Below are 15,633 nucleotides of genomic sequence, written 5' to 3' on the forward strand. Positions count from 1 at the left end.
CACTTCCGCCGCAGGTTGGCACGGTATTGCAGGATATCCGGTACGAACCCACGCTCACCTTTTTTTTTTATTATTGATGACGCACGGACACGAAAAATGCATGGAACCCTAGGCAGATATATCTTCGCTGTAAAAACATCCTATCCTCGTCCGAGCGCACACACCAAGAACGGCTCCATGGGATGCACCGTGCTCACATAAAATCGTGTTCAAGATGCTTTAGCAACGGCTTCGAAGCTTTTACAATAATAAAGAACCAAATCAGTACAATGAAGTGGCATACTTCAATAAATATATTCTACGACTGTGTAGAGGCCGGTGTTGTTCCAAAAACCCAGAAGAAGTGGTGCTATTTGCTGAGAGCAGCATTCCGGGCAAGTTGGTAATCCATTACTTCAATGATATTGCGCGACAAAAAACGACACGGACGTGAGAGACGACACACCAAGCGCAAGGTGTGTCGTCACTTGGTGTGTCGTCTCTCACGTCCGTGTCGCTTTTTGTCGCGCAATATCATTGAAGTAATGCTATTTGCTGTTTTGTTTATTCTAAGATCATAGTCATAAGTGTCATAATGTATTACCGGCCTCTAACGATGGTTCTCTGTTTTTAGAACAAACACAAAAGTATGTTGTTTACAGACTGATAAGCAGCTTGAAAAGGGTCGCCCACAATATAGTCCATAGCACTTCGGAATGAATGGGGCATAAGCGTCCTTTGATTGAGCGCTCCGCCTCACGTGTATGTCCCTATTGCCAGCAGTCAAATTCGACGCCTGAACGAAATTTCATAACTGCCCTCACGTGCACACTTACATTTTTTCTGCTCAGACTGTCGTTCTTCGCAAAGAGGGACCACGTACATTACGACACACTTTGGAATAAACAGAGTACCCAAGTATCGATCCCACATTGTTAACTCGAACACGTCTTCGTGTGCGTCGGTAAATTGCAGCCTAAAAAATAAGTGCCTGAACATTGGTTATATATTATGAACAGCAGTGAACTGCACTGTAAGGGAATCTTCATTCTTCCCGACGAAAGGTTGGAGCTGGCGACCGGAGCGGAACGTCGGCCGTTCTGGACGCATTTCTGGGTGGTCGCAGTTTGCCGGCTGCCGCGCTAGCCGTGTCCGTGCTTGCATCAGTGGCCTCCTCGGCGAGCGTGGTGAGCTTCGTGGGCCACTACTACGCGTACGGATTCCACGTCGAGTGGGCTCTGACGGCGATTCCGCTTGCCGCAGCCACGTGCTCGTTCGTCCTCGTTCCCCTTCTCTACGATCTGCGAGTGGCGTCTGTTTTTCAGGTTAGTCCCAGCCAAGCAGTCTCTCTCCGGGTTTGTAAGTTCTGTGCGGATTTTTACGAGCACCGTTCGCTGTTTTTTATCCCCGCTTGGTAGTGCACAAATGTAAGTGTTATTGAGGGTTTCTGGTTTACAGAGCTGGTTGATTAGTGTTATATACATTATTGTCCCAAGTTCGTGAATGAGTTGCACAGGTGTGTCGTATAACCCAACATATGTAGGAGAACGTGCGTAGCGCACTTGACACAAAATTATTCTTTCTTTTACTGTTGAAAAACAGGTTTCCGCGAATGAATTTCGAGGTTTCCGTACTTTCAAAAAAAAAAAAAAAGAAGCGCCCAATGCTTGTAAGCTGTCAAATTATTTCAGCTGGTAACATATTCACCTGGCTTAGACGACACCATTGGGCTTCGTAGAAAAAAAATGTTCCTAACTTATGAAACAATAATTTCATTTTTTCGTTACTCTTATTCGTTTAATTATATAACTGCAACTCAGCGTGAGTAATGTTAGACATCCTGCTGCCGTTTTATTGCTCAATGGGTGCCGAGGGCTGGAGGGCTTTGAGTCCGCAGAAACTGATTTACGCCAACTAGCTATCTGTAATTACCACACAGTAAAAAAAAAGGGATGTTAATCGTTCTCTTTAACATTGAATTTTTTTTATTACGTGCAAGTGATACTAGTGGTCCCTCTTTGTCATTCTACTTAATATAATAAATTACTGCCTTACAGCAGAAACACCCAGCAAGTTCAATACAGGTTTTGCAGTAATACATATCTATAAATACATCTGATGATGAGCCACCTTTATGACAGCAGGCCTACGCAACTGGGTTTATGGATCCCTAAGGGTTGCTTCTTTTCGGTTCATGGCAGGTCTTATGCAGGCGCCTTATTAGTACGCCTAAATCAAAGAAGCATCCGGTGACATCGGAATGTATGACTTCTAGTTCTCAGCATATCCCACGCATGCTTGCTCAAGCCACAGAAAATTACTGCCGTACCAGCGCCACACACGCATCTATAACGGGAACCAATAAAAAAATAAACTCCACCAGGGTTTGGATCGACGTAGCTTCTAGAAATCACGCTTTCAATTTGTTGGCCTTCTCGCATGCACGTCCCGGTATACATACAGGTATACATTGGCTTGACGAGAGTATGTTACGCCAAAGCATGTGTTTGATACTTCTAATACGTGTGTCTGATATGTGTGCTTTACAGAGAGTAACGAAGTGGCGACCTACTGAGCTACAATTTCTGAATGGTCGATCGGGCTTTTTTTTTTTCTTTTACAGTACCTTCGCATGCGCTTCGACAACAAGGTGGGTATCACTGCTTGCGTCGTCTACTTCGTCCTCAGTGTGAGTACAGATTTCCTGCTTTTCACGACGGCATTCTGCCTGTGCATCTTAACGAAATCATGACTGAAGAGACCAGTATAAGCTCAATTTTGTCAAAGATACTCTGCCCTTTGCATGTTGCGTGGCGGTTTTCTTTAGTCAATGTGTTTTAGACTGAACTGGCGCCTCAGAATCGCACGACACTGACGCTGCTGAAGGCGGGCCCCCGCGTACAGGCCCCAAGTAAGCATATTCTTTATCAGTTAACGCTATGGACAGTTTACTACCGCAATGGTCTGCTGCAATAGCCGCTGCCTCAATGATAAGTCTTCTGTTTTCATGCGCTTGCTAGTATTTCTGTTTCGTCAAAGAGTGGACGACACTTGCATTGAGAGCAATGTATTCCGAGGAAACCCTTTCTCCCTTTTTGCACATTCTTATTATACTCCTGCAGCGTCCGACTTAGTCACCTTCCCGTCTGTCCCACGCAACGCTGCTCACCGGAAAGAGGTTGGGCAGTCAACGAAACCCTTTCTGTGCGTAATGTTACATGATTTTGATTGTCTGCCGAGAGGGCTGGTTCTAGCGCATAACAAACATAATTTCAATCTCTACGATCTCTTGAATGAGTCGACTAGGCAATGCTGCACCAATATGAATTATAGAGACCCTTTTGGATAACAGGAAACGAGGACAGCACATAAGTAGCCGCACATTCTGCAATAATGTGTTTTGAATCAATGTTCAGCTTCGGAGAGCTTCAGCTTGCAGGTTGCTCAATTGAAGGGTACTGGCTATCCCCGCTGCTTTATTATGTCGCTTTCAGAAACGCTGCGCAAGAAGTCGCAATCTTGTGATACCTGCCTGATACACGAGCTACCGTTCGGAGAAATTTAGCGGTGATCCCGTACAAAGAAGGTATCTCGCACAAACTCTAGAAGACGGGCCAAAGAGGGGGAGTTTCTGTCGTTTTTTCTGTGGCTCACAAATTATGTCAGTTATGCGCTAGAACCAGTCCTCTCAGAAGACAATGAAAATCACGTTACATCGCGCACCGAAAGGGTTTAGTTGACTGCGCAACCTCTTTCCGGCGGGCAGCCTTGCGTGGGACAGACGGGAAGGAGCCTAAGTGTGACGTTGCAGGAGCATAATGAGAAAGTGCAAAAAGGGAGAGAGGGTTTCCTCAGAATACATTGCCCTCAGTGCAAGGGTCGTCCACTCTTTGACGAAAGAGAAATGCTAGCAAGAAAAGCGCATGAAAACACATGAGTTATCGTTGAGGCATACCGTCCATACCGGTTACTGGTAAAGAATTTGCGTACTTGGGTTCTGTACGCGGGGGGGGGGGGGGGTGGCGCCTTAGGCCTTGGCGTGCTATTGTTGATTTGTGGTGCTCGTATTAACTTGCGCAATTATATCTGGTTGTGATCACGTGCGCGAGGTTAGATAGTCCTACTTTTGTGTAATAAAGGCCAGCTAGAAGTCAGCGCTTGTGCTTGTCGGCTTTCTTGTGTTGTGTGTCCGCCTTGCGCTGGTTACATCCTAATGAAGCCAATACCTCGGCCGACCATGTACTAAATATTTTACCATTAAGGAAGGAGTTTGCATATCATTTACTGCTTGCGAGTGCACGGTAAATATTTCATAATATATGGCCTGATATTTTGTTCATTACAGCAAAGCGTCGGTGCAATCGGAATGTTCAGCTCTGCCATTGCAGTGTCTACAAGTGCGTATATCTACTGACTACGAACTAGTGGCTAAGTACTCCATAAGCAATAGGCAGAAAGCTTGACTGATTCCTTTTGTTCGCTGAGTGATATGGTACAGGGTTTTGTGTGTCCAGTTAGCGACACAACATAGTGTAGTTCTACATAAATGTAGCAGGAACGTCGTTGATAGCGTAGTCTGCTAAGCTTTACACATGAACTGTAATCTGTTTCGCTTTATCTCTGCACTATAAAAAATACTTGTGGTGCCGTAATGACGATTAACGTGAAAAAAACATTCTGACGAGAGGAATGGTAAAAATGTGCTGAAGTTTGACCGTTGTTTTCAACACTTAAACGAGATTTGAGGTACCTGCAGCAAGCCCCTCAGAAGACAGACTCTGACTTGGTGGCTGATATTTTAACAAGAATGACACTGGCAAATTTTATACATCCTTTCCTTCAAGCACCTTATGAAGACACACGTGGTCGCCCAAGAAATGTCGATGCAAATAAATGTCTTGCACGTCTCTAGTGGAGTAGTCTATTTAAAAAGACGTCGTGATGCATGCACAGCGAATGAGAAACGACCGCGTTTTCATTTCCCCAGTTATTTCTGTGGGCTGTGGTAATAGATCTTATGTTTCGTTTGTGAAAAGGCGGCATCGTAATTGGAAGGCCTCGTGTTATATTCAATGGCCTGCGACGAAAGATATTGGGGATACGTCTCGGAGGTCGGAATGCGCGGTACGCGTATTTTAAAATTAGTTTGCCGTGTTTACGCCTAATAAGGTAACAACTTAAGATAAAGCGACCTCTTTAGATGTGCATAAGTGATGGATACCATGTGGAGTTGTCGGCAGAGGTTATTACGTGGGTTATTGCCTTCCATGTTTTACAGTAGCACACGCGAGAATTCGTGCTGACGTAAATTTTGTATTTTACGAGAAGAACAAACTTCGCCGCATTAAATTAAGAATGGAGGATGTGCTAGATTACGGATTACTACGGCCATACTGGTCATTAGTTGATGCAGACGAATCAGCTCCTAATGTTTAGAGATGTAGCACTGGCTGAGTAATAATGGCAGCAATGCTGTTGTTGTAGAGCACATTAATGCATAATGTGCGGCTACTTACGTGTTGTCCTCGTTTTCTGTTATTCAGAAGGGTCTGTATTATTCATATTGGTGCAGCATTGTCTATTCGACTCATTCAAACCATTCCTACCTAGAAACAAGTACACGGCAGTGAGTATCACGTGCCAAACTATGAAGCATTGTTTGCACTTTGAGCTCTACTCGCCAGTAAAATGTTTGCATGAAACCTTAGCATTCAAATTATACTCCAGGCACTGCGCTGATTCGCGATTGTGCGCCACAGCTTTAATCAAGCAGCAAAAAGTAAATGGCACTAGGAGGATCACTGGGAGGCTCCAATCAATTGTGAATAGTTTTCGAGTGACAAAGAAATGATAATTACTTCAGTCAATCAATCAATGAATCAAGTAATTAATCAATCAATGAAGTTTTTCTTCCTTTGACAAGGGGCGACACCAGGACTAACAGCCGCAGTGGCTTGACAATAGGTCCCTAATCCCATCAGTTTCATTGCGCCTGGACGAAATTATTTCACTCGAAAATTCAATATCTTGAACGGTAGGAGTGATTTGCCATGTAAGTTTTCTTGTTTTAAAGGCTTAGTGAAGAAAGTAAGATAACGGTCATAACTATAAAATTTAGATAGTTGTACATACGGTTTGTGAGCTCGTGAACTGCATTAGCATATTTTTTTAAGCTTAAGCAACAGCTCCGCTTAGAGGACTGAGATACTCTTCCGTGATTGAACATAAAAAAGAACCTACGTTGGGTTCGAGCAACATATATTATTTTTATAGTTTATGTTATTGCTAAAATGCTAATCTGCAGTTGAATGCAAACAGTCCCACATAAAGATGGAGAGGTAGTGATAAACTATTGTTGAGTAAGAGCTTGCGCGGAGCCAAAGTTTTGACAGCACTTCGCTTCATTGGGCCAGTGGGGCTTAGGCCTTTAGCTGGGAAATGCGTGTAGTGACTGCATCAAGTGGCAAAAGTATTTGTGTTGTGAGCGCTGTACTTGTCACTCATTAATAATTTTAGAGAAATAATAATTAGAGGATGATTAGAACGTCCCAGATAAAACTTTTTGAAGGACTAAATTTGAGATAGACCCTAATAAACTTTTTTCAGAATTCAAGCACGATATTATTGGTTACAAATTATAAGTTCCTTCTGCACGTTTCAGTGTTTCCTGTGCCACTTATTTACTCGAACATGGCGATCGGTTTGGCAGGAACGATCTACACTGCTCTGGTAAGTACACAAATTATATTATAGGCTGATGTATTCAAGTTACAAAAAAGGGTGGCCAGCTTTTTAGCCATATAAAATGCAAAATACCCATACAATTAAAAAATGCCATTTCGGAAGTTACATTACAGTTTTTTAAAGCATTGCATAATATAGGAACTAACATAGATTGCAAATCTAAAAACCATAAGAAAACGTACATGACAATAGAGTTTATGCACTTTAAACGCTGAAATGCATACCTTCACAAGTGCCATTACTAGGCTCCCTCACCTCCAAATAATAAAAAATTGGAGGAACATAAGAGTACGACGCGCGGCACAATTTTGTTAGGTACATAATATTGCTAAAATTTTGGGTCCTCTTTAGCGTGCAATCAAGCTTCACCTTGCGCTTCATTACGATCACTAGTGAATAAGATATGTAAGAAACCTTCAATAAGTATGAAATACTTAGCAATGAATCAGCTAAATCAGAAATCTGCGGAGTACGACGTACCGCTCCGCAGGACCTCATATATTATCAAAATGTATTTGATTCAGTCGAGATACCAGTAGTCATGGAGCCACTGTGTAATCAAAGAACACAGGAAGCACACATGAACAGCTTAGCAGTTATTTATAGACTTCACAGGTATCTGAAATGTACACAACAGGAACATTATCTCTTAAGAAAGGTTGACGGAACGAGGCACAATCTATATACCCCTTCACAGCACGCTTAGAAGTTTTTAAGCGATTAGAAAATAAGAAGTCTCAACAGCCTTCGCTTTGCAGATAGCGTGGTCCTGTTCAGAAATGATGGGGACAAATTGCAATATAAGAATGAGGAGCCTAATCGTGAATGTGCAAAATTAGAGTTGCAGCATAATATGTAGAATACTAAGGTAGTGTTCTAAGCCTGGCAAAAGCACAAGAATTCGTGATAGGCAGTCAGCCTCTAGAATTTTTGCATGGGTACATTCATCTAAGTCCTCAAGGGGATCTGTATCACGGGAAAAACGTTTAGATAATGATAAAACTGTGTTGGAGCGCACACGGCAGCCATTGACGTATATTAACGCAAGAGCCTTAAGGGCCGGTGTCGCAAAAAATTCGGCGTCGGTGTCCCGCTCCAGCTTCGGACGTCGTTCCAGCAAAAATAGTTTTGAACCACCGTTGAGGCACTCCATGTGGCGCAACCAAGTTACTGGACTAATGCATTTCTCTAGCTGAAATACGTGGAAAAATCGCAAAGTAAGGCTTACATACAAGATAGCGTCAGAATGTAATTTGAATATACGAGAAAACCTAATTCTGTTCCGTGAAACTTAAACAAACCTCTTTTCTGCGTTTCTACCATTCATACACCAGCCATAGCTTTCGCCATTTCCGCGCGCCGGCGCGTGACTATCTCGGATTCCACGGAGCGGCGCGCCCATATCCTTGAAACACTTCCAGATGGCGCTCGCCTCTGCCGCATCGTGTCGCCTTCGTGCATAGTGTTCGCCGCGAGCGCTTCCCAGTAAACATTACAGTTACATATGCTTCAGTTACCGGGAAGCGTGAGGAGTCACGGATCTGTGAGTGCTGTCGCGTTCCACTCTTAAAGGCGAAGCTTAAGCGCCCTCCAAATTTTTCGACCCGCAGCTTGCCGCTGTCGTGAAAAAGTCTACAATGATTGCATTGAACATGCACTAACATACAGGGCGAAAATATGGAGATTAAAAAACCAGCTTTAGAACAGCTTAAACACCGCGCAAACAGGAATGGAACGAAACATTTCACGTGTAACATTAAGACAGGAAGAGATCGGTATAGATCAGAGAGCGAGGGGTACCCGATATTGTAGTTAACATTAGCAGAAGAAGTGGAATTGGGCTGGGCAGGCTATCCACAGATTTTGCCAGATAACCATATGTCTACTAGAGTTACATAATGGGTGCCAAGAGAAGGACGATATACTCGAGGACAGCAGAGAATTATGTGGCACAATGAAATCAGGAAATTTGCGGGCATAGTTTGGAATCATCGAGTGCAAGAGAGCAGTAATTGGAAATTGCTGCGAGCGGCATTTGCCCTGAATGGACATGAGAAAAAAAAAACGCGATGATTATGATTCATTACTTACTGTAAAGCTTGTCGAATCATGCCACCTTTTGCTTAAACTAGGAACAAAAGAGTCGGAAAGGCCGTGCTTCTTTTTGATTTTGCAACAGCATTGTTGCTTTTAAATTTTTCTTTTGTTTCGCACAAGGGAGGTCTTCGTGGAGTTGTTTGGGCTGATTGCGCTCAAGCTGTCGTGATGGTCATGTCACCCATTGTCATCATTGGAAAAGTCCTCTACGATTCGACCATTGCTACGCCACCACTGCGTCCCATCAGCGATATAAACATCACAGACTTAGCGTTCCGGTGAGTCTCGAGGGCATAATTAGCGTAAATTAAAATAAATTATTCCCTCTGGCTGTTCTTCATAAACACGTATCAGTGCGAAATGCTGCCAATGCGTTTCTGAGGAGGCACGCTGGTGAACCTAATGGCACTTCTCCTGGCAACGACAGGAGTGATCACGTTACTTGCACCAGCTGCTACCTAAAGCCTCTTTTACTGATCGCTTGTTACAGCCATTTGTAGAAATACCGGGAGACCATCCGTCAATATAAAAAAATACATCCAAAAGCTTCTAGAAGTTACTCAGCTTGAAGGCGTATGATTTGTGCAGCGAGGATACGTACCTATCATTTTTTTTCGGTACATGGTGGCACATGTGGCACCATGTGTGTCTCTAGCACGGGACAGATGGTGCAACTGCGCTTGCGACTGTTCGCATGAACAGCCACGCCCGGTCGATACCCAACAGGTTCAGACAGCGCACGGAGTCGGAACGGACATCCCACATGTGGCGAATTTCATGAATCACTTCGTGCGGCTGCCTAATCACGTTAATATCCCCAGCGCACGACAGTAATGTCAGTGTGTGCTTCGTGGCTACGTGGTGCGTGAGAATGGATGTCGCTCATTCGGCGGGGCGGGGCCAGCTAGCCTAGGGTGACTGAAGAGGAAGCTTTAGTTCGGGTGCTCCTATCTGAATACATGTAAACGGAGAATTCGTTTTTCTCGGCAACCACTGCACCAAATTTGACGGCGTTTGTTGCATTTATGCGTTTGCGTTTGTTGCAGTATGATTCTCTGTATATTATGTCTCGCGCAGAAGCCAAAGTTCACTGTGCAGGTAGAGTGTAATTTCATCAGTTTTGATCTGGTTGGTTGAAATGCTCCCGGCAATTGCTTTGGGAAGCTTTTTAGCTGTGTCCGGGCGATGTGCACTTAATCTGACGTTCATTGATTATCACGTTGCAGCCACATATTGTTTCTTACAGCAGAAAAATTCAAGGATATAAATTACGTCGCAACTAGTGTAAACACAGCTAGTTTTCATTTCGTGTGTATAATTATTTGAGGTGATTTTAATTTTAAGGTGCCTTTGAAGATACTTGCAGGTATTTCACCTGGCGCAAGAACATGATTTTAATATGGCGGAATGACGTTGGCTGACGTTTTAACGCAATAACGCGTGTTTAAGGTTTCTGTTGCGGTGATACGTACCCCTGGCACCACCGGGAACGCGTTTCTGAGACGCTCGTTGCTTGTTATTATTGGGTGGGATTTCCTTTGGATCTTGCTTTCTTTGGGAGGCCATAAGTATATACTTTTAGAAAGGCTATTCTGACTGCCTCTACAATCTTGACGGGACGTCATAAGGCCTTCCACAAGGAATTTGTCGATAGTGTATTTCCGCTAGCGCTACCTTAAGGTTATGTAGCTGGTGGATACATTCGTTGTCTTCGCAACAGATTCTTATTATCTGTTTAGCTTGACCGACAAAAAATTCCTCGCTGGCAGTGTCGCGGGTGATGACTGTTGTAGTTTAAATACTCCTCAGAGAGACGATCTTTCACTGACCTCCAGCGGAGCAGATATTCTGCCCCTCCTTCACCCTCCCCCCCTCCGTCGTCGCCCAGGCACATTGCACGAACAGAGCAACACGTCAACACATCTACAACAGCGACACGTCAACCGGCTGACACACGCGCTATACCTCATATTCCTCCGCCAACATTCAGCAACATGCCATGTGTCTTTTCAATTGTACATCGCTGCCACTAACACACCCTCGGTCGTTACCTCGTCCCCCTCCCCCCCCATCTTAGCCTCTCATTTCTTTAGACGAACCGTAACTTTGTATGCTGCGCCGAGGAGAGCATATGCCGCCTTGAAAAAGATAAGTCCACTTGTCGAAACGTCGGCACCTGCTATCATATTTTTCTCGTTTTGCTCATCGTTTTGGCTGTGTGTGTACTTCATTTGTCTGCGTTACTTTGTCTGCTACTACATTTTTAATATTTGTTTAAGATAATTTTGTGTTTTCTGCTCGGTGTTCTGCTTTTATTATTCTAGCAACTGATCAATGGTTCCGTTGCAATCCCTGACTATGGGACCGTTGTCTGTATATTATTTCTTGTAGCAAAGTCTATGAACGAATAATAAACTGAAATTGACAGCTTCGCCTCGAAGGCACCCAATGCGTGCTGCCGAAAATACGGCCCGGCAGCTTCTTCGCGTAGAACCACGTTCGTGCAGTCGAAAATCGCGCATGACAGCTTCGCCGCGAAGCATGTGCCTGCCGCAGAAAATGAGAACCAGGGAGCTTCGCCGCTGAGGGAGTAGTTCACGACGGTCTCCTATGCAGCCGCTGCCCCTGCTTAGGCTGTGACTGTGCTCCGTGTGCCGCGAAGGCTTGTGGCTTCTTTTACAGCGAAGCTGTAAATGGCTAGTTCCCCCAGGTTCGTGTCCGTGTTAACAGAAAACTATCAACATCAGGATTGACTCCAACGTCCTCGTCTCCCACAGCTGGCTCGTTAGCGTCCCTCGGCACAATCGCGCGAACGCGCTCGTGCCACTGCTCCCGCGTTCGTCGTCATCATCAATTAATTAATTAAACCAGTGACGTTACCAATATTACTGCGAAGCTGTTAAGGGCTAGTTCCCCCCGGATCGTGTCCGTGTGTAGACACAGATATGCGGGCCGATCCCGAAGATAATGCAATGCCGGGCTGACCCGCCGTGGAGGTGAAGCAGGTGATAAGCACTCTCCATACGGGGGTCGATCCCGAAGGTGGTGCAATGCCGGGGCGACCCGGAGCGGAAGTACAGTTCGCCATAAGGGGCTCACATACACAGCTTCGCTGGTCATCTTTCTTAATAGAGTGGAAGGGCACTTAGATTTTTTGTTAACCCAAAACTCTATCTTTTCATCAGTGCAGACTTTTGTACTCTTTTATGATTAGCTAACCTTATTTTGCTCCAACTACGGTGAAAACTATGGTTTTGTGTGTATTTTGTGAGCGCGACTCTACACCTTACTTGTTGGCAGAACGTTTTTCTTGTATTGATACAGCGCATGTTTTATCTAAGCAATGTGAAGCACTGTAACTTGCCCGGGTGCCGTAGGGGCTCTGGCGTTGCGCTGCTGAACACGATGGCGTGGTATCAAATCTGGGCCACGATGGTTGCATTTCGAGAGGAGCAAAATGCAAAAAATAAACGTGTGCATAGCACCCGGTGCACCTTAAGAAGTGGGAAGAAGTCAAAATTATTCCTAAGTCCCCCGATACGGGGTGCCTCACATGAGATCGTGGTTTTGGCCCGTGAGACCCCAGAATCATTTCTAAACATTTGATTTTCATTACATTTTCTTTTTTTGATTTTTCTCGATCGTGCACACTTCGGAATAACTCGTTTTAATAGCATGAGCCCTGCTTCCATATCAATGCTACTCATGGGGGCTTGTCACGTTTCTTTGCAAAAGCTTTTACACATAGTAAAGTCTGGAGCTCCTACAGGTCCCCCATGCGGGTGTTGCACCCATCTTGAAAGAAGCGCCGTTTGCAATTACTGGAATGAGCATTCAAACATTCTTTCGTTGAATTATCCTTAATTTTTCGCTTAAAAACTTATCTCTCTCACGCAAAGGGTGACCTTGGACCTAACAAATGAGGAAAACGTCTGGAGTGGGCTGGCGGGAGCAGTGCCGTTCAGCCTCGTCCGAACCGGCTTCGACCAGATGGCGGTGCAGAGGTTTATGGCTGCTCGGACACTGCGGGACGCAAAACGGTGACTAGGTCTTTCTTGGTTAAAAAAACCTCTTACTACGACGTGCACTGAGTATAAGTCGAGAGGTGAAGTGTCAACAGGGGTCTGTTTCTGCAAATTGCGTTAGCAGCTGCGCTTAGGAAAGCAAAGTTCAGTTTTTGATTCGATGCGTGTGTCCATTTTGTCGTCCTTGTTCATTACGCTGAGAAAAACATGGGATATGCAGCGCCAAACAACCGAACGCTCAACCTTGGTGAGCCTTTTCAAGCAATTTGAAGCCTTTGATGGACCACTGATTTCTGTCCATTGGAAAGTTCCTTCCACTAGGGCTCTTGCATTGTGATTTGTGAAATAAATGATAGAGATAAAGAATACATTACGAATTATCATTTCTTCGGTTACATTGGTCAAGTTTTCAGCATCCTAACTCCATGCGAGCGCTCTTCCCAGGAACGTTTGTGATAAAAAAGTCAGTCATTCTATGTCTAGCATACCCGGAAATTCCCGGTCTAGCGAACTAAATAGATGCCCCTCGTAACATATTGCGAAAGACAGTGGAATGAGTGAGTTGATCCGTGAAGTTAGCAGTAGGAAGCGCTCCGGTGTTTGTTATTTTCGCTAGCCCCAGGTTAGTCTTTCCGTATTTCAGTGCTTCGCGCTATGACAATCTGTCATACGAGGCGCGCTATGAGACGACTGGTCTGTTTCAGTCTGCATGTGCCATTGTTTGCTCTGTTATTCGTTCGTTTCGGAGAGCCATCAGCCCACTGCACCACGTAATTTGTCTACTAGTGTCCCTAAAAAGATTCGCACATATTGAAAGCCTATAGCACAGGTCCAATGAGAATTTATTCAAGACATATGACGCCTGTTTTGCGTATCATAATTTTCGTAAGTATCTTGTGCTTCACTTTTAATTTTGTTCAGCATTGCTTAAATATATTAAGCGGAATATTTTCAAAACTTGTTCTACCTACTTAGGCAAGCCTACGTGGAACTATAAGATAAGCGTCCTGATGACCTACGTTAGCGTGCACAATTGGGCACAGAGCGTCTGCAGTTGTTAATTGATTATGTAAAACGAAATATGGGTGGATAATAAAGCTTAAGTATTCTTTGCAAGTTAATCCAAGACACAGCTTACCAATATATATTTTCTTTTCCAGAATAGCCCTTGCGGGACCTCTTTTTGTGCTGGTTTTCTTCTTCCTTGGAGATTGCACAGGCATAGCCATGATTTACTGGTTCCGAGACTGCGATCCACTTCTGCGTGGCGCCATCCAAAGTTACGATCAGGTGAAATTTGCAAATTAGTCACCATATTAAAAGCACCAGCGTAATCTAAGACACCGTATCTGTCGATAATCAGCACAGAAAGGTGAATACGTAAACAGTTAGGCTTAGCTTTTTGTGTGATGTTGCAGAAAAATTTAGCAAATGTTTAGAAATATGTCGAGTAATTCTAAGAGGATGCGTTGAAATGCGCACTGTTTATTAAGTGGAGCATGACACATTATTTTTACTCGCCGCTTCATCCTGTCAATATCCAGTATTAGTTGGCTACCTTCGCATGTATTGCCCTAAATGATAAGAATATGGTGACAATGTTGTGGAGCATTCCAGGAAACACGTAATTGAGGAGCACGCCATTTTTTCCATGTTAAGTAAATATATTTTATGTGTCCTAGAAGAATCACATGAAATATTAAAAAAAAATGATAGATGGAACGCCCGCTTGGGTACACCGATTGCAATGTTTGAAAAGTTCCGCGTATGAATGAACTCTGCACTTAGGCAGCTGACCATTCGCTTAAGATAGGACATGGCAGAGACGCAGGCGTTGGCTGCGCAACTTACGCAAGTGATCGTTATCGCTAATGCTGCGCGCAATTGCTGTAAGCCTGCTGCTGCAAAAACGCGATTTATTTCTTTAATTTTAGATTGAGAAGCTTGAGATCCGCGTTCCTTCCTTCTGGTCCTGCCGAACGGAACGGCTGCAAAGTAAATATAAAGGGATGGCTGGCGGTTGCCGATGGTCCTTGCTTGATGAGCGAAACATATTGGGATACTTGGTAGTCAGCTGAGGGTGCCATCGCAGTGTACAGATGTGTTGGGCGCTAACCACGTGCGACAGTGAACCGACCAGAAGACGACGACGACGTACCCAGCACGCTGACGGTGTGGGAGCAGTGGAATCGGTGGTTGCAAGGCACCAACGTCTGCCTGGTTTTTCTTCGCCCACAGATTGGTGACTCCAGACTTCGCGTCATCGGTCGCAGTTCCTGCGCTACACTCGCCTCAGCCACTTAGCTAGGCCTACCGCGGCCAGGCGCTCGAGCCCCGCGTTCTTCGCAGTCTGCCTTCTAACCAGTAAGCCATGGCCTCGGATTCCTCCGGCCAAGTAAGGCACCACCCCGCGAGCCCGAGCTCTCCGCTCTTAAGCTGCCGGAGTGCTGGTCGTCGGACTCGGAACTACGGCTCATTTTCATCGAATCTTTGTGCCGTCGTGAGCACCTCACTTCGCAGTTGACCATGTTCGACTACGTTGTTAGAGTGCTTCCGACTATTACCGCTGCGGTTGTTCGTGATGTTCTACATTCACTGCCCGTCAACCGCCCCTATCACCACCTTGAGGCGAAGCACATCGAGCGCACTATGGAAACGGAGCAGCATGGATTACTGCAACTACATACAATGGAGGAGTGAGGCAACGGCAAACCTACTGACTTATTGCGCGCATCCAAGCCTTGGCGGGAGACCTGGCTCTTTCAACCGAGAGCACAGTTCTACGGGA

General features: G+C 44.9%; 1 protein-coding gene across 1 annotated transcript in view; it reads left to right on the plus strand.

Annotated features, from left to right (window-relative positions):
• LOC126543738 (putative sodium-dependent multivitamin transporter) overlaps positions 1 to 15,633 on the plus strand; it is a 40,985-nt gene that overhangs the window by 5,720 nt on the left and 19,632 nt on the right. The window contains exons 2-8 of the mRNA XM_050190843.3: positions 1,044 to 1,304; positions 2,603 to 2,668; positions 4,325 to 4,376; positions 6,641 to 6,708; positions 8,941 to 9,098; positions 12,720 to 12,860; positions 14,006 to 14,135. Of these exons, the coding sequence (XP_050046800.3) occupies positions 1,044 to 1,304; positions 2,603 to 2,668; positions 4,325 to 4,376; positions 6,641 to 6,708; positions 8,941 to 9,098; positions 12,720 to 12,860; positions 14,006 to 14,135 (876 nt within the window). The remainder of the gene's footprint in view (positions 1 to 1,043; positions 1,305 to 2,602; positions 2,669 to 4,324; positions 4,377 to 6,640; positions 6,709 to 8,940; positions 9,099 to 12,719; positions 12,861 to 14,005; positions 14,136 to 15,633) is intronic.

This window comes from Dermacentor andersoni, chromosome 10 (genome assembly GCF_023375885.2).
Source record: "Dermacentor andersoni chromosome 10, qqDerAnde1_hic_scaffold, whole genome shotgun sequence".
NCBI classification, from domain to species: domain Eukaryota; kingdom Metazoa; phylum Arthropoda; class Arachnida; order Ixodida; family Ixodidae; genus Dermacentor; species Dermacentor andersoni.